The 19550-nt window shown below is 45.1% G+C and overlaps 1 protein-coding gene across 1 annotated transcript; it reads right to left on the reverse strand.

Annotated features, from left to right (window-relative positions):
- Positions 1–1613: 1613 nt before the first annotated feature.
- Positions 1614–19249, reverse strand: GABRE (gamma-aminobutyric acid type A receptor subunit epsilon). Its single transcript, XM_004000981.5, has 9 exons — positions 19132–19249; positions 14993–15210; positions 14502–14569; positions 10891–11111; positions 10095–10177; positions 8611–8748; positions 4028–4180; positions 3704–3903; positions 1614–3418 (listed from the first exon to the last, which is right to left on the reverse strand). Exons 1-9 carry the CDS (start codon positions 19185–19187, stop codon positions 3074–3076), a joined length of 1482 nt encoding a protein of 493 aa, XP_004001030.1. The 5' UTR covers positions 19188–19249; the 3' UTR covers positions 1614–3073.
- Between the last annotated feature and the right edge of the window lie 301 nt (positions 19250–19550).

The following is a 19550-nucleotide window of genomic DNA, read 5'->3' on the forward strand; positions in this document are numbered from 1 at the left end:
CGAAGTTAGACACTCAACTGACTGAGACACCCAGGAATACTATTTATTGTTTTTTAAATGATACTCTTTACACTGTTTTTTTAAAATTACCTTTCCCCCCAAATTTTCTAAGGTATAATGTGTTTTTTGTCATTTATCCAATTTCTAGGTTTCAATACATAACTCATTTTTCATCCATTGTGTTTAGTACTTGAAATGCTTAAATTACAAATTTTTGTGAGTGCAGTGTTGGCTGCATCCCATGTGCTTTAATATGTAGCTTTTCTTCATTAATTTTAGTTTTTAGATATTATACACCCAATTTCAAATTATTTTTTGAATAACTGTTTACATGAGCTTTTTAAAATTTACAAATGGTAGGAATTTTATTTGTTCTTAGCTTTGTTGTAGTGTGATTAAGGACTATGTTTTGCACTATTTCTATTTCAAAAACATAACCTGGCTACTTTTTTCTGCATCTTTCTTTTTTTTAAATATAATTTACTGTCAAGTTAGCTAACATACAGTGTATATGGTGTGCTCTTGGCTTCGGAAGTAGATTCCTGTGATTCGTCCCTTACATACAACACCCAGTGCTCATCCCAACAAGTGCCCTCCTCAATACCCATCACCCATTTTCCCTGTCCCCTGCCTCCCAACAACCCTTAGTTTGTTCTCTGTATTTAAAAAGTTTTCTCCCTTCTCTGTTTGAAACTATTTTTTCCCTTCACACACAATGAAAAAGAATGAAATCTTGCCATTTCCAACAATGTGGATGGACCTGGAGGGTATTATGTTAAGTGCATCTTCCTAATGTAAGTAGAAGTGAGGAACTATTTTCCTTGTTCTACATTTTACTTATATTTTCCCATGGGTTAGAACATCAGAAAATACACAGTAAAAGCATCTAGGTTTCTTACAAGAAGGTTTTTGAACATCCTTTTAAGAACTTTATGGCAAAAATGTTGGCTGTTCACATGCCATTTTTGTCTCCTAGTTGGTTCTTGTTATTTTTTCTGAGTTCCCTTAGGGTTGGGTGTATCAACAGGATTCCAGGGCCAACATTCTTCAGTATAACCTTTAGAGAGTTTTTGTTTAAAGTGTGGATCAACCAAGCTCTCCAGAGTTAGTCCTAGATAAGACAAGGTGTTGGGATTCCTGAGGTCTGGTCCCTTCCATTATCTGCTTGTGTGACAGTAGACATTCCTTTCTGTGCCTCAGCATCTGCATCTTTACATGGTGGTAGTGGAAGAGGAGTGTTCTGAGTCTGATAATCTGGAGGAAACTTCTAGCTTTCTGACTAGGTGAGGTTAGAATGATGGACAAAGCAAAAAGGACATGGCGGGGAGCAGGAGCATAGAAGCAAGTAAGAGAATCATTAAAAGGGGGCCACCCACTTGGTCACTGTCTTCCCTTCAGTTCTCCACTGACAGAAGGTACATGGTACATGCTTGGCAGGTCTGGGAGTCATGGATGGGAGAGGAGAACAGATAGGTTTGGGTCATTGATTTAAGATTTAAACCCTGAACTGAGAACAAACTTGAATGCCATACCTTCCATGCTTTGCTGATATATTTATTGATACATTTCCCCTTTTCAGGTGATGGTGACAAAAAGCAGATGAATCCCCCTACCCTACCCACCCCCCAATAAAATACAGACACAGATTTCATTCAGCATATACAAGCATTGGGGCATGTCCAAATTCACCTCACTGGGTTACTGGAGCCAGGAGAGGTTCGGTCTTGGGGGCCCAGGAATTGAGCAGCCAATGCTAAAGAGAGGCTGCTACTCTGGGCCTTGCCACTGGGGTGCTGGCAGAGGCAATATAATCAAATCATGGTGAACAGAGTTGCTTAGCCCTGTCATGTAGTCTAGAAGGTGACAGTGGGCTCCTGGGTACTTTCCAGTGAGATCCACAGTCCCATAGAAATCTGTGCCTCAGGGTTCTCATCTGCAAAATGGGGATAAGAATCCTGCTCTGAATCACAGGCTATGATAAGGCTCAAAATAGAAATAACTTCTCAAAAGTGCTTTGCAAAAGGTAAAGTGCTATACAAATTTAAGGGAATTCAATTAATTGCGATTGTGAGTGCCCCAGGATAAGAGTGGACTGGCTCATGGGTCCAGGGGCCAAGGAAGTGATAAAACTCTTATGTTGTGCCTTTAGAGGGCACCAATCAGTGCTGGTAATGCCCACTGCAAAGCAAAGTTCTCTTAATTTCTTGGCCCCGGGAAGTCACCATGGCCTAGCACCTGGGTCGGGGCTGGGAAAGTCACTAGGGAAGCTACAGAAAATGTCACAGGGGTCAAGGAGGAGGAAGAAGGTGGCATCCAAAGCAGGGAGTCGTTACTATTATCACACACAAAAATAGATACCCAATGGATGCAAGGCATTGAATTTGTAGTGCAGATGAAGAATGGAGGCGGGGGGTGGGGGGAGAAGGAGGTGGCACAGCAGCAGAGGGAGACACTGTCCCAAAGGCTCTCAATTGCTGGCTCCCTTCCTCCTAAATGGATAATATTGGTGTCTATCTGCAAGGGAAGGGAGGTCAGGAAGAGAAAACCAAGAATATAACAACTGGACCTAAGGACTAGGATCCTCTTACCCTTTGCACTGCTGCCCAGCATTTTAAGATGTCAGGAATAGGCAAGCAGCTGGTCTATGCACTTTGAGGCTGAGGCCAGAACTGGGCCTGGAGCACCACAAAGGCAGTATTATTTCTGGAAAAAGGCAGTGGTTATCAGCACTGTTGTAGATAGCTAATCTGCTCATATTTGGGCATGGTCTTAGGGAGCTGGTCACGGACAGCCTGTGATTTTTAGGTCTGAGCATCATTAATGCCCCTTGAGGAACAGAGAGGTGGGCCATTTTACTTGAAATTGGCTGCCATGGAGAGTCAGTGAATGGGCCAGGTAGGGGAGAGGGCCAGCAAAGAGGAAATCTCTACAGGCTTATATTTGAGGAATGGGGAAGGAAAGATACTGTCTTGTTGCTCCTGCTGCTGCTGCTGCTTTCCCCTGACTCCCTTGGCAAGGGGCGTGGGACCTCCTGGAGAACTGGGGAGGCTGCCCACAGGGTACCAGCTGGTACCTACAAGTTAAGGCAAACAAGCCAATAGAGCACATTGAAGAAGAAGAAGGTCACTGGGAAAACAACTCGCGAGTAGTTATCCAGGCGGTAAATGTGGATGAAGAGGCGGCCCTGCTGCCAGATACTGCCCTCACACCTGGGGACCACACAGACATACTTCTTGCACCACTTGCAGCAACCGCCAGGATTCTGGATGCCACCTGGGCTGAGAGACTGCTGGGCTGGGCAAGATGGGCCCTCCTCTCCATCACTCTCATCAGAGTCCTCAATCTGGCACACAAAAGCATCAGGATGCTGATGGGCACTGGCACGGGGAGGCATAAGGGCACGGGCATGAATATCTGGCTGAAAAGGACAAGGAAAGAAGTGGGAAAAAGTCAAATGAAGGTGAATCAAGCCTAGGTTCTCAGGATTTCTGGAGATTCTGGTCTTGGCACACTGTTTTTTGTCCACCCTCTGCAATTCCCGGCATCATATCCAAAAGTTTATTCAACTACCACACCCAACGCCAGGTTACCCCCACCCCATAACTTGGTGAGCTGGCCTCCCATGTGCCATGAGTCCTAGTGCCCTCACTTGCATGCCTCCACATCCCAAAGGCTTGCCACCACTCCCATACCCAGGTCATACATGGCGAAGTTTTGGAGAAGCACGGGGTTTTGTCCAGTTGTAGGTCAGGAAGTTGAGCACAGCAAACTCCATCAAAGCACAGAAGCAGAAGACAAAGCAGATGGCAATATAGAAATCCAAAGCGGTGATATACGAGACACGTGGGAAATTCTTACGGGAAAAGGTGCCCAGTGTAGTCATGGTGAGTACAGAGGTTATCCCTGTGAATGCACAGAAGTAGAGGTGGGCTCAGCTACCGATTCCTATGTTACACTGCTGAAAGGCCCCTCAAGAAGGCAATTCTGTGCCCATTTGTACGCCCATTTGCATGTATTACCCACTTACCTAGAGAGGTTCTGGCTGGAGCAGAGTCTTTCTTGATCCAAAAGGAAACCCAGGAAAGCATTGTAGTCACAGAAGAAGGGACATAGTTTTGAAAGGCTATAAAGCCAAATCGCCTGCTCACATTGAAGAAAAGTGTCATGACCATGAAATCACCTGGAAGACATAAAAAATACCATTTCATTACAGCAGATGAGGGTCTCCCCCAGGCAGGACATGCATAAGGGTCTTGTTCAGCTCATGGGATTCCCACCACAGTCCTAAAATAGAGGTAGATTATTCCAATGCCACATACGGAGAATCAGAAGAAGCCCAGAGAGGAGACTCACTGTAAGACCCATTGTCAGTTAAGAGCTGAGCCAGGGCCACAAACTTCGTTGCTTCTTTTTCAGACCACTTCCCCACACCCCACATCTGTCTTCTCAGGGTGGCAGAAGTGTCAAATGAAAGTGAAAAAATCAGTTACCCTTCTAACTATCAACACCACACAACTAATGTCCACATGGCTGACTGAGACCTTCACGCCCATTAAGGTGCAATATATAGTCTGCAAAATCACAGCCTGACACATGCACTACTGGCCTTTACAATGTATACTCTCAGGGGATGAGCCAAGGATGGCCTATGCTGTGGTGGAAAAAGCATAGAATCCATTTGGCCTCCTTCCTATTCATTTGTATGCTGGTAAAATGCTTTAGTTGCACTGTTGTATCAAAGGCCAAAAGAACTCAGTTGCACACCCCCAAACTTTTGCTGGTTCCCTATTCCACAAAAAAGCTACAGAGTCAAGTGTGCACTTTGTAACCTCATAATAAAGGGTCACCATGACCTGGCTCCAACTGACATCTTACACACACACACACACACACACACACACACACACACACACACACCTTCCTGTAGGCTCATCTCATACACTCTCAGATTCCCTGAGATAGCTTGCATAGTTGCACCAATATTCAAATTCTAGACTCTCTGTTCCTTAGTCTATTATCCTAATCCAAATTGGCTGCTGGAAAAAAATAGAAAAATTAGCTGAAAGTGAAAATTAGGGCATCATGCCCTTGATGTTGGCTCTTCCCCTACAGAGTGATGGCTCTTATAGTACTTATGACAATAGAAGAATTAGCATCTTCTATTATACCCTTCATGCTGCCTTATGCTCTGACATGCTCATCCCAAACACTCTGCATGCTCATCAGGACTGCAGAGATTCTGATGGCTTTCCTTGAACCCAGAACTCCCCATTTCACTTTCAATATCACATAGGGTTTGTGATAGCTCAAATTCTGTTAGTGAAGCTAAGCTCCAAACTTCCACCTAAGGGGTGGAATGCTGTAAAATTCCTTGGCCTTGAGTTAGGTGGTCTTTTAAAACACTACAAGGTTTAGACTCCTCATGGAAGCCCTGTGGCATGGCTTTTGCCCATCCAAGCCCAGCATGGGCTGGAACCTAACAGATGTTCAGTGACACTTACTACTGACTGACAACAGCTTTGTAAAGCAGACCAGAACACTAACATGTCTATGTGTCCTTCTATTTTGAAAAGTATATCACCTGCCTTCCAGGTCTGGGTATACTGGAGCTAAATGAGAAGAGAAGTCTTTCCTACTCACCTTGAAAGTACTGGCATTTAAAGGGCAAGACTTCTTGGAATCTTCCAGAAAAAAAGGTAAGGAAGCATCTGGGGTCAGTAGAATATGTGTAATCAGAGTAGTAGCTTTGGGGATAGAACTCCTCTTCCAGGTCTGCTACAGGAACTACTCACATTTACCTACTGGCCAGAATGTATTTATCAAGTTCCTAGTTCTCTTGCCCTGGGTCTTAACTGCAATTTAAGACACCCCTATTTAGCTACAACCACTCCATTCAAAACTTATATATTCTTGTTGGAAGATGTATTATCCTATCAGCTTTTTCCATATTTATTTTCTTTATTCCAGCCAAAGAATGACCTTTTCCACTGGGTAAGATTTGGAAAGCTGAGAGAAGGATACCAACATACAATTTATTATTTGTGAGGAATGAAGGAGCATGGGTAAGGGAAAAAGGATATCTGGGGCTGAGAAGCCAAAGTCAAAGCAAAACAAAACAATCCCTCCCACCAAACTAAAAATGCTTCTGCTTTTCTCTCGTTTGGCTAGACCAGAGTTTGTCACTGTACTGTCAGAGGAATGCAATTTAAAAGACTGAGTCCAGAGTACTGGGACTAGAAGAATGAGTGGACCCAAAGCTTTGAAGAACAGGGAAGGAAAAGGAAATAGGCTGTAGAGTCTATAAAAGATTGTGACCCGGAGCTGGGACCCTAATACTAGTAATTTAATCTTGACCCTGGAGAAGAGTGACTGGGCTTACCACAAGTTCAGTAGTTCTAAGGAAAAAGAACAAGGTCCAATGGGTAGGAGTTCCAGAAACTCCGATTTCAGATGAACAGCAACAGTTTTCCAATGGACAGAGTTGTCCAGAGACGGGTGAAACTCTCTTAAGAGAAAGTGAACTCCTGGTCATGGGTAAGGTCCCATCAGAGTCTCAATAGCCACCAGTGAAAGTTACCTCACTCACTGCAGGCAAGGGTGGAGTCTCTAAAAGCCTCCTGAGGCAGTGAGGGTCTCTGGTTCAAGGCCCAAAGTGACCAAAGTAGCAAGCTACCCCCACATTCTGACCCCTTAGAAGCTGAATATGTAGATAGATAGATGATAGATAGATAGATAGATAGAACTGCCCAGAGGCTGATGGGAAGAGTTTCAGACCAACCTCAAAAAGAACTATGATACTGGAGAAACTATAATTCACAAGCAACTAGCCTCTAGCAGAAGAGAAAGAAGCCTTCCTCCTTTTTTTCCCAAGAACAATCTTTTCTCCTAAGGAGGGTCAGTGCTTACCTACTGTCATTTCTTTGGTGATGATGCTAGCTCTGGGGCTTTGTAGTCACTAGGGGGCCATTTTGAAACAATGCACAGCCATCTACTAAACGGAATCACTAGTAACTTGAAAGCCCCTGGGCCTTGTCTCTTCTGCTTCTTTTGATGATGGGTCCCCACCTGTCTGGGAAAACAGGTGCAGAAAGGCAAGAGGCATGCCCATGGTTAGCTGGCAGAAGAGCAAGGTTAGAGAATAGTATAGTATAGTATAGTATAGTATAACTGCTTACCCAGAGACCCTGAGAAAAAGAAAGGCATTTGTAAAACAGCCCTCTGCCCCTGCCCTAATACTGTGGAAGCAAATCTCTGGCCAGAGGAGCATGACCCATCCCTCCCCCCATGACCAGCTCAACAAGTACAGTGAAAGCAGATTTTCTGCCTAGGCACAGAAGCAAAGCAAGATTCCTCCTATGGCAAATGGCTGGTGGGGTGACCGTCTCCATCTGCATCCTGGAAATGATGAGTATACTATACTATACTATACTATACTATACTATACTATATTATACTATACTTGGTCAGTTCGTGTGAAGAGGGTTTCCAGGGCTGCTCTGGGAGCAACCCTGGGGAGGTCCCTTAGATTTTCATTGAGATCACCTAGGAATCAAGCAAAGACACTCATATCTAATTGGAAGCTGATGGTGAAGAGACCCAGGACCCTCCCCTTTAGTCCTTGTTAGGTACAAAGTCAGAAAACCAATAATAACCATGTCCATGTTGAATCCACCATGAAGGCTTTGACAGGAATCTGTGCTTGTAAGAGCTGCTCCTTTATTTTTTTTAATATAATTTATTGTCAAATTGGTTTACATACAACACCCAGTGCTCATTCCAACAACAGAGCTGTTCCTTTAAAATAAATGTTGATGCAATAGGAATTGTAGTTGCTGAAATTTCCCTTATACCATCTGAGCCCTCACCTAGCTAACATTAGAACTCTAGCCTTTGCTTCGTATTAGGACCAACTTTGTTTCCCACTTAACCCAGCTTGGATTGGTTCTGGGTACGAAGAACTCACATGAGCTCCATTCCCCAAAGTCATCCAAGCAAGTCGGTTTTAACAAAGATCTAGAAACTGGGGGCATCAGGGTGACTCAGTTTGTTAAGTGCCCAAGTCTTGATTTTAGCTCAGGTCATGATCTCTCAATTTGTGAGATCAAGCCCTGTGTCAGGTTCTGTGCTGACAGTGTGGGCCTGCTTGGAATCCTCTCTTTCCCTCTCTCTCTGCTTCTCCTCCACTCATGCTCACTTGCTCTCTCTCTCTCTCTGTCTCTCTCTGTCTCTCTCTCTGCTCCTCCCCTCTCTCCTCCTCCTCCTCCTCTCTCAAAATAAATAAATCTTAAAAAAAGACGTAGAAACTGAAGGGTCTGCATTACAAAGCTAGTTGCAAATCTTGACAGCAATAAACTTTATCTACTTACCCACCCTCTCAGGGAGTTGGCAAAGCACTTACTCCTTTGCAGATGAGAGTGAGATGTAGTTACAAAGTCTCAGTTTCCTCTGCAAACAGTTGTAAGTGCATAACGTTTACAAGACAGGAGTCATGTTCTATAAAATTTCCATGGGATAATTGCATACATTTATATATATGGATGGTCACCCCAGTCATTCTTAGCACCCCCTTACCAGACCTCTACTAAGCCTTTGTTCCATAGGTACACGTACCAGTTGGGGTTGAGATTGTTTCAGTAATGTTGGTCACTCCTGTAAAATCAAACTGAAAGAGCTTCCAGGAATTCTTCTCATTGATTTCAAGCTTGAAATCTTCCCATTTGTAGATCATCTCACTCTCAGGATAGGAAACTGTAAGGCAACGTGGGAAGGAGGGTCATGTGAGACTGGGAAACCAAGCATGGAGTCTGAGCAATGCCTTGGAGTCCTGACTCTGGCCTCACGAGCTGTGGGACCTTGCCTCTCTTCCTCATTGTTGAAGTTCACTCAATATGTGCATTTATTGAGCATTCCTTAGTACCAGGCTCTGTGCTGGAAATATAGAGATGAGCAAGGCAGAAGCCTTGCCCTCATTCACATTTAATTGAATAAGATAGTAAATATACATCTGTAATTGTTGGAGTTGCTGAAAAACTTCCACCCGTGGGACAGTGGAAAAACAGATGAGGGAAAGACCACCTGGAGACACACCCAACAAAGATTTTATACAATAGTTGACATTTCCAATAAATCCTAAAAGCTGAGTAAATATTCTCTGTATCGGTGAGGCTGAAGGGGTGAGGAGGGTGTTGTATGCACAGAAAGATGAAAATGCCTGATGGATTATGGAAATGCCAAAAGTTCAGGATGGCTAGCTCACAGATGCTGGATGAAGCATACAGGAATGGGTGGCAGGGGCCAGTAAATGAAGTACCTTGAGAGTCATTACAAGGAATTAGGAATTGACCTATGAGATTTCAGGGAGGATTTGAAACTAAAACACGACCTGGTCTAGATGATGCTTCAGCTAGGTCACTCTTGTCATTATATGAAGATAGCTTGTGGACAGGGAGACCAGTTTTAGCAGGCCAGTGCAATAATCCAGGCCCAATAAAATGAATGAAGGCAGGAATCAAAGCTGTGGCAGTGAGAATGCAGAGAAATAGGATCAATAGAGACTCAGGAAGGAAAACCAACAAGATGTGTTGATTGATTAGATATAGGAGGTGATGGAGAAAGAAGCATCAAAATTCTTGGCTTGGACAACTGAGTGGTTGATGGTGTCTTTCAATGACACAAATGAGAACACAGAAGCAACACATTTGTTTTGGAGGTAGAGGTTGGGAGGAGACAATGTATTTAGCTCTGGACATGTTCAGTTTTAAAATAAAGATGTTGTGAAAGCCCAAGTGGAAGATGACAAAGACCTAAACCAAGGTACTGACAGTAGAAATGCAGAGGAGTAGACATACTTGAATTACACTTCAGAGGTGGGTGACTGACTTGAGATGGAGTGGAAGGAAGATGGAAGAACCCAACACGAGGTCCAGGTGAAGCAACACAGTATTGTCAGCAAGAAAGGAGATAGAGGAGGCTCTGGGAAAATCTGGCACCATTTTGGGAGAAAAGCAGAGGCAGAAAAATGTAAAGGGCAAGGATGAAAAAAAGAAGGGGCTCAGCATGACTCTGGGGCCCCAGAAACCTAAGAAGGTACTCACAGCTAGAGAAAGACAGAGGGCAAGAGTGAGAATCCATTGGAAATTTGAGCATGTGAAGTAAACATCCAGCATCAATGGTCATCCTGGAAGGGAGAAAGGAGCCTCATTAGGCTGGCCTTGAGCACTTAGGTATCCACCCACCTTGGGCCTGGGCACCACCACCAGTGAGTGGCAACAGTGGGATTTGAAACAAAGACCTCAAAGGAGAGACAAAAAGGAAGAACAGCTTGAAAGTATCTGGCTACTTTGATTTCCATAATCAGAGAAATGTGTGGACCAATTTAGATGGGCTTTTTTTTCTTGCCCATCCCAGCTTCCAGGACTTGCCAACACTTTCTCACTCTCTACCACCTTCACACCTCATATCACCCATACACAACCTTCCCTGGCCAAGCATTCAAATGTCCAACCTGTTCGTAGACATGTTTTCAACTGCTGTGTTGCTACTCTGCCTGGACAATTCCAACACCATGGATGTGTCTTTACAGCCAGTGCCCACTTGGGATGGAACTGTCCAGGCAATGCAGTCATACTGTACATTCTAGTGGGGGGACTTGTGGACTGGGAACCAAGTAACTGGGTACCAGTCCCAGCTGTGCCATGAACTTGGTGTGTTGCTTTAAGCAATATCTTTCTATTTTGAGGCCTGGTGTCTGTGTCTATACATGAGGGGGTTGAGCTCATGGTCTAGGAAAGCTGGAAAGGCCCTTAGAAGTATCATTGAGGATGACACCTATGTTCATGATTCTTTGGCAAAAAGAGTCCCAAGAGGTAATATTCCAGAGGCTTGACATACCTAATTGTGTACAACACCTTGCCATCCTTGTGGATGCGAACCATCTGGTTGGGCATGGTGATCACATGCTCTTGGGTCCTCTTAGAATTCCTAAAAAACGTGTCCGGGATCCATAACTGGCTCACCATGTTGCCATTCAGAACAAAGCTCTCAAAGCTGCCATTGTAACGGAGGCGTTCATCATACCAGGTCTGGCAGAAGGTGATGTCAATGGTGTATTCCTGGTAGGATGGGTAGAAAAGCACACACCTAGATCTGTACAGGCAAAGAATATTCCCATGCCATTCTGTGAAGGGCCCATCAAGCAGATAGGAGACTACTTAGGTTTGCACAGAGGAAAGCAGCATGAATTAGGCTGTAGGAACTTTTCTATTTCCAGGTATTCCCAAAAGAAAGGAACATTCCCAGATAAACAACAGTCAGTGAAGACACATTTCATCTAGAAACAGACAGGCAATGGTTGTGTAACTGCACAGGCAGGGCTCATCGCATCACCACCACCTTGTAGGGTTATGGTATTACTCCAGCCAGGTAAATGCCCTCTCAGTCCCCACATTTCCATAGCAAAACAAAGATCTCAACTCAAAATCATTTTAAACATTTACAAACACACACCTTTGGTTGTATATGGTGAAGATTCCCCTTTCAGCTTTTATTTGGGGAGCACAGATGTTAACCTCAATCCTTCATTCTCCAGAGTTATATTTAAAAATGAAGTGCTTTGAGTCATAAGAGAGGTGTGTATTTAGTCTCATGTTTTTTAAATCATTGTTTTGTTTTGTTCTTCCTTTTAAACAAGGGCACCTAACCTCTGAATGTGTGTGTGCATGTGCATAGATACACCTATGATTATTTGGTCTCCAGATCATATTATATGTCCCATAAACTATCCGTTAAATATCAAGAAAGATATTTAATAGGAAGAAGCATGAGAAGCTAGAGATTTGCACTACTGGTATTGGAGGGTAAAAAGTAAAACAGCGTGAAGAGCAAGTGCCAGACCTAGGCCAAGGGGGAGCCTTGAGGGTTATCTAACCTCCTTTATTTCAGTGGTAAGGAAACTGAGGCTCAGAGAGAAAAGGACCTGTCCAAAGTCACACAAAGACAGCATACTAGTTCTGATGCTCAGAGCACAATTACCATGACGTTGTCCTGGGATGGCCTTCACTGATTTCCCTCTCAATGGCTTATTTCACTTGCACCAATAATCCCTTTGGGAACCAAGGTCCAATTTCCCCATATAGAATCCCTAGGTCTTTCTCCTGAGTTATCCTGCATCAAACAATGAACACTAACCAGAAACCCATAGTGCTGGAGGCCATTAGAGCCCTCAGGGGAAAGGTCAAGACAATCCCAGCTTGGCTTTGCTGCCTAGGCCAAAAGGTGGTGATAGCCATTGCCAAATTGCTGGAAGCTAGATTCCCAGACTGAGAAGGTTCCCTGGAGTAGCTCAGAGAAGCAGACAGAAAAAATCATAGCTACTATTCACATGGGAGCCCACAGCCCTGCCCCACACAGCCCGACCAGCCTTCATAAGTGGCTTTCAGAGTGTTTCTACGTCCCAAGTAGCTTGCAGTTCCAACTTGGCATACAGAGCCTTCTTCATTCCCAGGCCATATGAACTGCTTGGTAGCTAGGGGAAGTCTTCCCTCCACAACCCACACTATGCTCCTGCTCTATGTTATACTGTTTCAAATAAGCATTTAATTTCTATTAACAAGATACCAATTGTAAGGTCATTACACAGCAACTGATAACCAAAAGTTCAGTTTTTCCCCAATTTGACAAGGGTACTTGGGTTGTACATCTTTTTTAGCTCAGCTGAAACTCTAGAAATTCAGCGTCAAGAAATTGGCTTAATTAGAATTGCCTGCAACAATTATCACAGCAAGAAGCCTTAGCAACTGTTGGTGTTACGATGGGCAGTCATTCCCAGACTGGTCACTGCCTTCTAAGCTCAGGCTACGTGTCTCAAAAATTTAACCAAGAAACTGGGAGAAACATTTGATTTAAATCTCCATGCTGTGGGCTCAGGTTTCTCTCTTTAAGGACTTATCCTATGCTCTACACAACATCTGATTGACTGAGGGGTGTGTGAACTCCCCTCAAACAACCATACCCCCTCTGTAACAATGTTTGCTGAGAGGCTCAATTGCTTCAAATGTAAAATGAGGATCCCAGTGGTAGCTTGCCTGTCACACAGGCTGTCATGAAGATCCAAGGAGACAAGTGTGCTCGGTTCATTGGCTGTGAGAGAGAGACATACACTCCTTCCTTACTAAGTACAAAACTCCACAGTGTCACCAGGGAAAAGTAGACTGTATAAGATCTATCACAGTTTTAAAGAACTATTTGGAACTATGTAAAAGACCAGACTTCTTGGGGGAAGTTTAATACCATATGTGTATCTGGCATCTTATAAAGGCCTTTGGCCTAGGCTAAAGCAGCACTTTATTGGCCAAAGAAAATCAAGCTGTTTATTCCTCTTTGGACCAGTTCTGTGTTGTATGCCAGGTTCAGTGACTACTGAGTTATTAGACTGTATCCCTTGGGATACAGTCAGGTATCAGGGGGAAAAGTGACTTTTATAGAACATCTTTCATAACTCATTTGCTCAATTAACATATATCGAGTCCTTGACACCAAGGAACCCATAATCAGGAGAGTAAGGCAGACATAGAGCACATAATTACAATACAGTGAGATAGGGAAGATCAGGCAAACAACTGTGATATAAGCTAGAAAAATCTGAATGTTAAAGAGAGGGGTGTGGTCTGAGTAAGAAGGGAGTAATTAATAGCTGTGGAGGTAAGGGAAGATGCCATGGAAGAGAAGCCATTAGAGACAGACCCTGAAGGATAAGGCTATGACATGTAGAAAATTGGAACAATGGCATTCCAAACAAGAAAGAGTTTGAACAAAGACTCAAAGGTACAAGGTGATCTGGGAACACCCATACTCTAGTCACTAGGGCATGTGGTCTCTAAAGGGGGGGAAAAGAAATAAAGCTCTGGGTTGGCTCCAGCCATGGAAGGCCTTGACCACTAGAGTGTGATGTTGAACTTCATGCTTTAAGCCAGGTCCCAGACCTGCAGGAGGCATATCACTCAGGAGGGCAGGTCAGTAGGTGGACTGATGTAGGCAGAAACCTTGAATTTTGTGTATTTCAAGGAGAGATAATAGAGGCTAACTGGGGACAGTCCTGACAGTAGAATGATAGCAATAGAAAAGGAAAGAAGAAACCAGGCCAAAATTAGAGAAGCAGTCTTAGAGCAAGAGTTGATAACTATAGACTTAATTCTACAAAAATCATTAGAAAAAAAAGAGCCATTCCACTGTGATGTTTAAAGTTGCTTTATTATTTTTATTTTGAACATAACACTAGAAGATATGGTCAGGATTCTGAAGGTCCTCTTCAGACAGCAAGGGACTTACCTTTTCCTGACTTCCAAAGTCAGTGTTGGTTACAATCTCCCCTCTCCAAAACAAAAACAAAGTAAAACCACAAAACTCTTCTTATGGACACACAGAGCAGAAAAAATAAGTATGTGAAAGGCCCCATGGTGAGCTTCCTGGGCTACAAGACACTGTAATAAAAAATCAGTACTCACCATGTCCAGGATAGAAATAGGACCAAGGGTGTTGACAGACAGCTCTACAGTGACCACAGTGGGCTTTTCTGTAAAGGAAGCAGAAGTGGCAGAGGTGTCAAACAGGGACATGGGACAGGGGAGGGCGTGGTCAGAAGGGAGAACAGGTGAAGGATAGAGAGATGGTTTCAACATCATTCCTATTTCTTTCTTTGTTCTTTCATAGCAAGATCCAATTCACAGACTGTTAAGAGTTGGACATACCTTGAAGGCCAGTCATCTAGTCCACTCATTTTGCAATTGGAAAAACTGAGGGTGAGAAAAGAAAAAAAGTCTAGACCTAGGCCAAGGGTACTGCTGAGACTAGAGTTGATATGTCTTACCCAACAGGTCAGCAACAGATTCCCTGGCCCATGTGCATGGCACCCTCACCTATACCCCAGACCCATTATCCACACCTATGCCCTCAACTTCCTGCTCCAGGAGGGGAAGAGCTATGTTCTGATACTCACCACCAATGCCAGGGCGAAGTTTATGGTCATAGTTATTCAGGATACTGTTCAGGATGTGAGTGGCTGTTGGCAGTTTGCCAAGTGTGCTGTGGGGACCACTAAGAGTGGGCTTTGTTTCTTCAGAGAGGAGCTTCTCTTCAGCAGCCTGGGGCTGGGGCCCATAGACATCATCATAGGCAGAGGGTCGATTTTCTGATTCAACATGAGGTCCTTCACTCCTAGAACATATAAACACACAAAAAATGAAGCTCTGTTCTCCATTCTGTAGGGGTCACAGATGAGGCCTTTTGGGATAGAAACAAACCAAAACAAGTCTGAAACACAAGACATAAAGAGTGACTGATAACAGGAAATTTTAAGCCACTAACATAATATTTGTTAATTTCTTCTAAATCTTGCTACTCTTTGGGGACTTTGGGTACTATCCCTCCTTCATGGTAATTCTTTATTTTTTTTAAACCCAACAACAAAACCAAGCTCGAGATTTTAAAAGAATTTCTCAATGTAAGATGAAGAGGGCATTGGGGTATGAGCTCTGGCCAAGCTCTTCTGCTATTACTAACCCTAGTGTCCAGTCTGCCTTGACCAGCACCACTGGGGAGTAAATGGGCAGGAAGAAGGCCAGGATTTCTGAGAAACGCTCAGGAAAGCTAGAACAGCCTGTCCCACAGAAGGCTAGAACACCTTGGGAATATTCTGCATTTCTTTGTTTTTGTGAAATTCATTGCATTGGACTTCGGGGCCAGGGGTGAGGGAAAGCTCTGAGCACTAAGAAAAGGTTAGAGTCCTTTATGCAGAGACAGTCATCCAGGAGAGAAGGCCAGCTAGAATCCTACTTGAGTGCCATGCACGACAGCCAAAAACTAAGAATTAAATTAAACAAAACAAAAATGTAAAAAGCCATTTGACAATGTACAAAAGTCACTGATGGTGTTAGAAGTTAGGGACCTGGTGCTTTTGCTGGAAATCAGTGAAGAAGTGAGCACCAGGGGGCTTCTGAGGTTCTGGTCATGTTCTAGTCCCTGATGTGGGTGCATTGATACCAGTGTCATCATTTTCTGACAGCTCATTAGCTATACAGTAATGATTTGAGCACTTTTCTGCATATATCTTCTAATTCAATAAAAAAGTGTTTTGAAAAACAAAAATGCTAATAAAAATCTGCTAATATACGGATCTTATTTGGATCTTGATTTTAAAAAGCAAACTAAAAACAAAACCCATTTATGATACAATATGGGAGATTTGAACACTGGATAGTTTCTTCAGTATGACAAAATTATTCTAAAATTTTTGGTGTAATAGTGATATTTTATTATGTGTTTGGAGTCCTTATGACTAGAAATGCATAGTAAAATAATTGCATATGAAATGATATGATTTGCTTTAGAATATGATTTGCTCATAGAAATATGAGATTTGTTTTAGAATAATTTAAGCTGAAATGGAGAGTGGGTGAGGGACAGAGAAATTAAGCGTGGCCATGAATTGATAATTAATGAGGCTGGTGATGGGTACATGAGGATTCACTCTATTGTTCCTTCTAGTTTTATATATCTTTGAAAAAATATATAACTAAAAGCTTTTTCAAAAGCCATCAGCAAAAGTAATCTATGATGTTGTAAAGCAGGTGAGTGATTTCCTTTGGGTAGGAGAGTGTATTGGGAGGGGGCATGTGGTCAAGCTGGTGGGGATTGGGTGGAGGGGACTAGCAACATAGGCATGGCCTCTGTGGTGCAGACCAGGAGCCTGACACTTTGTGCAGCAAAATGCATTTTTCTGCAGTATTTGAAGCACTTAGAATTGCTTAACTGGCATGCAGTGTGCCAGATTTATGCCATTTCTTGTATCTGAAGTGGCTAATTCCCACTGTGGACAAGGGAAGAAATGGGCTTGACAAAAGCAGTTTCCATTTCCAAATAGCACATGCAGAGATGTCCTCTTTCCCTGAGGCTTTCGCCCCAGTCCTCTGACTAGATAATGCCAGCCACTGTTGCAGGGGAGGAAGAAAAACAGAGGCATGAGACCCTGCAAAATGAGTGACATGGCTAGCAGCATGGCACAATCAACACTGGCACTGCCAACCAAGACCACCCAAGAGCCTGTAGCAGCTCGTCCCGGATGTCTAAAGCCAACAACAAGAGCCCCGAGGTTCAAGAGGCAAACAAACAAGCAGAGTCCCAGGAACCACTGAAGACCCTGTGTTGCCCAACTACTACATCTGCAATGAAAATGTCAGAAGGTGAGGTTGGTGTAATTCTATGATTAGCTTTTGTTAGTAACATAGAAACAAAACAAACATGCTCATTCTGGGATCCTTGAGGTTAAGGAACTGCTGGCACTGACAGCATACCTTTCCTCAGCTAGCCATTAAGCCCCCTTTGAGGGCTAGAAATAATAAGAACTTGGAAAAATACTCACATACTGGACTAGTGAAATCTTTCCATGGGCCCTTTTCATGCACCCACATCCCTTTAGATGCAATGATCCAAGATGGAGCCGAAAGTCTGCACCCACTCCCACTACTGGGGATGCTCATCCAACTACCAGTGGGCAAGGGAAGGAGAGGGGGAGGGGACTGGCAGTGCCCTAAGAGGGGCCCACTGGATTCTTTTTTCCTCCAAATTAGCCCTGTTTTTCACCTTACAAGATGAAGAGTCTGAGGCCCACATGGGGGAAGGGCTGTGCCCAAAGTCACACAAGCCACTTGAGGCTGAGCCTGGACCAGAGTAAGGTTTCCTGGTTTGATGTGGCCCTTGCCAACACACCTCACAGCCACCTCTTCAGCTCTTTGCTGACATCATGGGTTGCCATGTTGACAATGTCTGAACACCAGTTACTGCGGCCCTTCCCCCCACCTCCAAGGGTAGTATCCATCTGCTGTTTTTTCTGCTCCCCCTGGTTCCTTCAGCCCCCACTCCCAGACCCCTTTTGCCCTAGCCAGTAACCATGCCAGCTCTCCCAAACACTCCAACTCATATCTGGAGGGATGTAGATGACTGGAAATTCCTAGAACACATTCAGAAATACTTGCCAAGCCCCTGCTGAGGCCAGCCCCCACACCTCAGGGCAATAGTGACCCAGCAGGGAGCCCCACAGCCCCTCCCCTGAGGAGCTAAAGCAGTCTGTGGTGAAGAGAGAAGCCATCTCCTCTCTCCCCAAAAACAGATAAGGAAGTGCCCAGTGCTGTGGAGACTTCTAGAATTGAAACCGTCTCAAAAATATGAAGCAGTCATCTTCCACTCAAAAAAGTCAGAAGTGCAGGGGGCAACCTTCCTAGCAAAATCCCAGGGCCAGAAGAGAGTGTGAGGGAAGCTGGCTACTCAAGGGGAACTTGCTGTTAGCCTTTGGAAAAGGGGGGTGGGGACTGAAATCTAGGACCCAAACCTCAGACCTCAGAGAATAATATTCTTGGCCTCAGGTTCCAGTCTGCCCGGAGCTCTAGAGCCAGCAGGGTGGGGAAAAGGAGATGAAGGAGGAAAGGGGAGGCCAGTGGCAGAAATGGGGTGGATAACTGGGGCGGGAATCCTTGGACTAAACTGGGGTTCCCGCCTGGGACTGACACCAAGAGGAGCGGCAGGAAGGGAAGCAAGTAGAGTTATCTGGCACAGTGCCTGGTAGTTAGTAGGCACTCAGAAAAAGAAATCTGAAAGAGAGGACAGACTAGCCAACACTCCAGCATTTAGGTACAGTTCCGCTCCCGGAGTCCGAGCGCCTTTCTGGGCGCCACCTTTCCAAAGTCTCTCCCGGTCCTCAGAAGCGCGTGCCTACCCAGGTCGGTTATCCCGCGGGCCACTCGCCTCTTCTCACGGAAGACCCAGAGAGGGAGAGGCGTGCTCATCCCCTGGCTGTCGCCGTGGTTTTGGAGACCGGGAGTCTGGAGACGGGAGCAGCCAGGGGACAGGCGTCCCACCTTCCTTCCTAGACACCCCTTCAGCCAGCCCATCCTAGAGGGAGTGGGTTGGAGGCTGGCGGCGCGTCGCGTGGACCCAGGGCCCGGCTAGCCCGCACGGGGGCCAGGAAAAGGTGGGCGCGGGATTAGAGGAACACAGGGCCGCGGGGGTCCGGGTAACTGGCCTACCTCCAGGGGAGAGACAGCTGGGCGCGGAGGGTTCCTAGGTCCCGGGATGGAGACTCACCTAGACGGAAGGATGATGGACAGGCCCAGGAGGATCAGGAGAACTTTGGTTAACATCGTGGCGCAGACCGGCGCGACCACCTGTGCGGAGGTCGCTGCGCACGGTCTGGCGGCACAGAGCGCGTTGTGCAGGGTTTTGTTGGGCTCCAACTTCCACTCCTCCCACTCGCCCCGCCCCGCGACCCCCTCCCTGGCCCCGCCCCCTGAGCCCCGATGGAAGATGGAAATCTCCGACGACGTGTTCGCTGCAGCGGAGGAGAGTGGGATGGATAGGCTCCAGCGGGCGGGGGGCGGAGGAGAGAGGAGTAGGGAAAAGAGGAGGTAGCCCTGTCGCCAAGGCCCCCCTGTCCCCCGCCGCCACTACAGCAGCGCCGCCAGACAGCCAGGGGCGGGGGACGGGGGAAGGGAGGAAGAGGCGAG

This window comes from Felis catus, chromosome X, assembly GCF_018350175.1.
Source record: "Felis catus isolate Fca126 chromosome X, F.catus_Fca126_mat1.0, whole genome shotgun sequence".
Lineage (NCBI taxonomy): Eukaryota > Metazoa > Chordata > Mammalia > Carnivora > Felidae > Felis > Felis catus.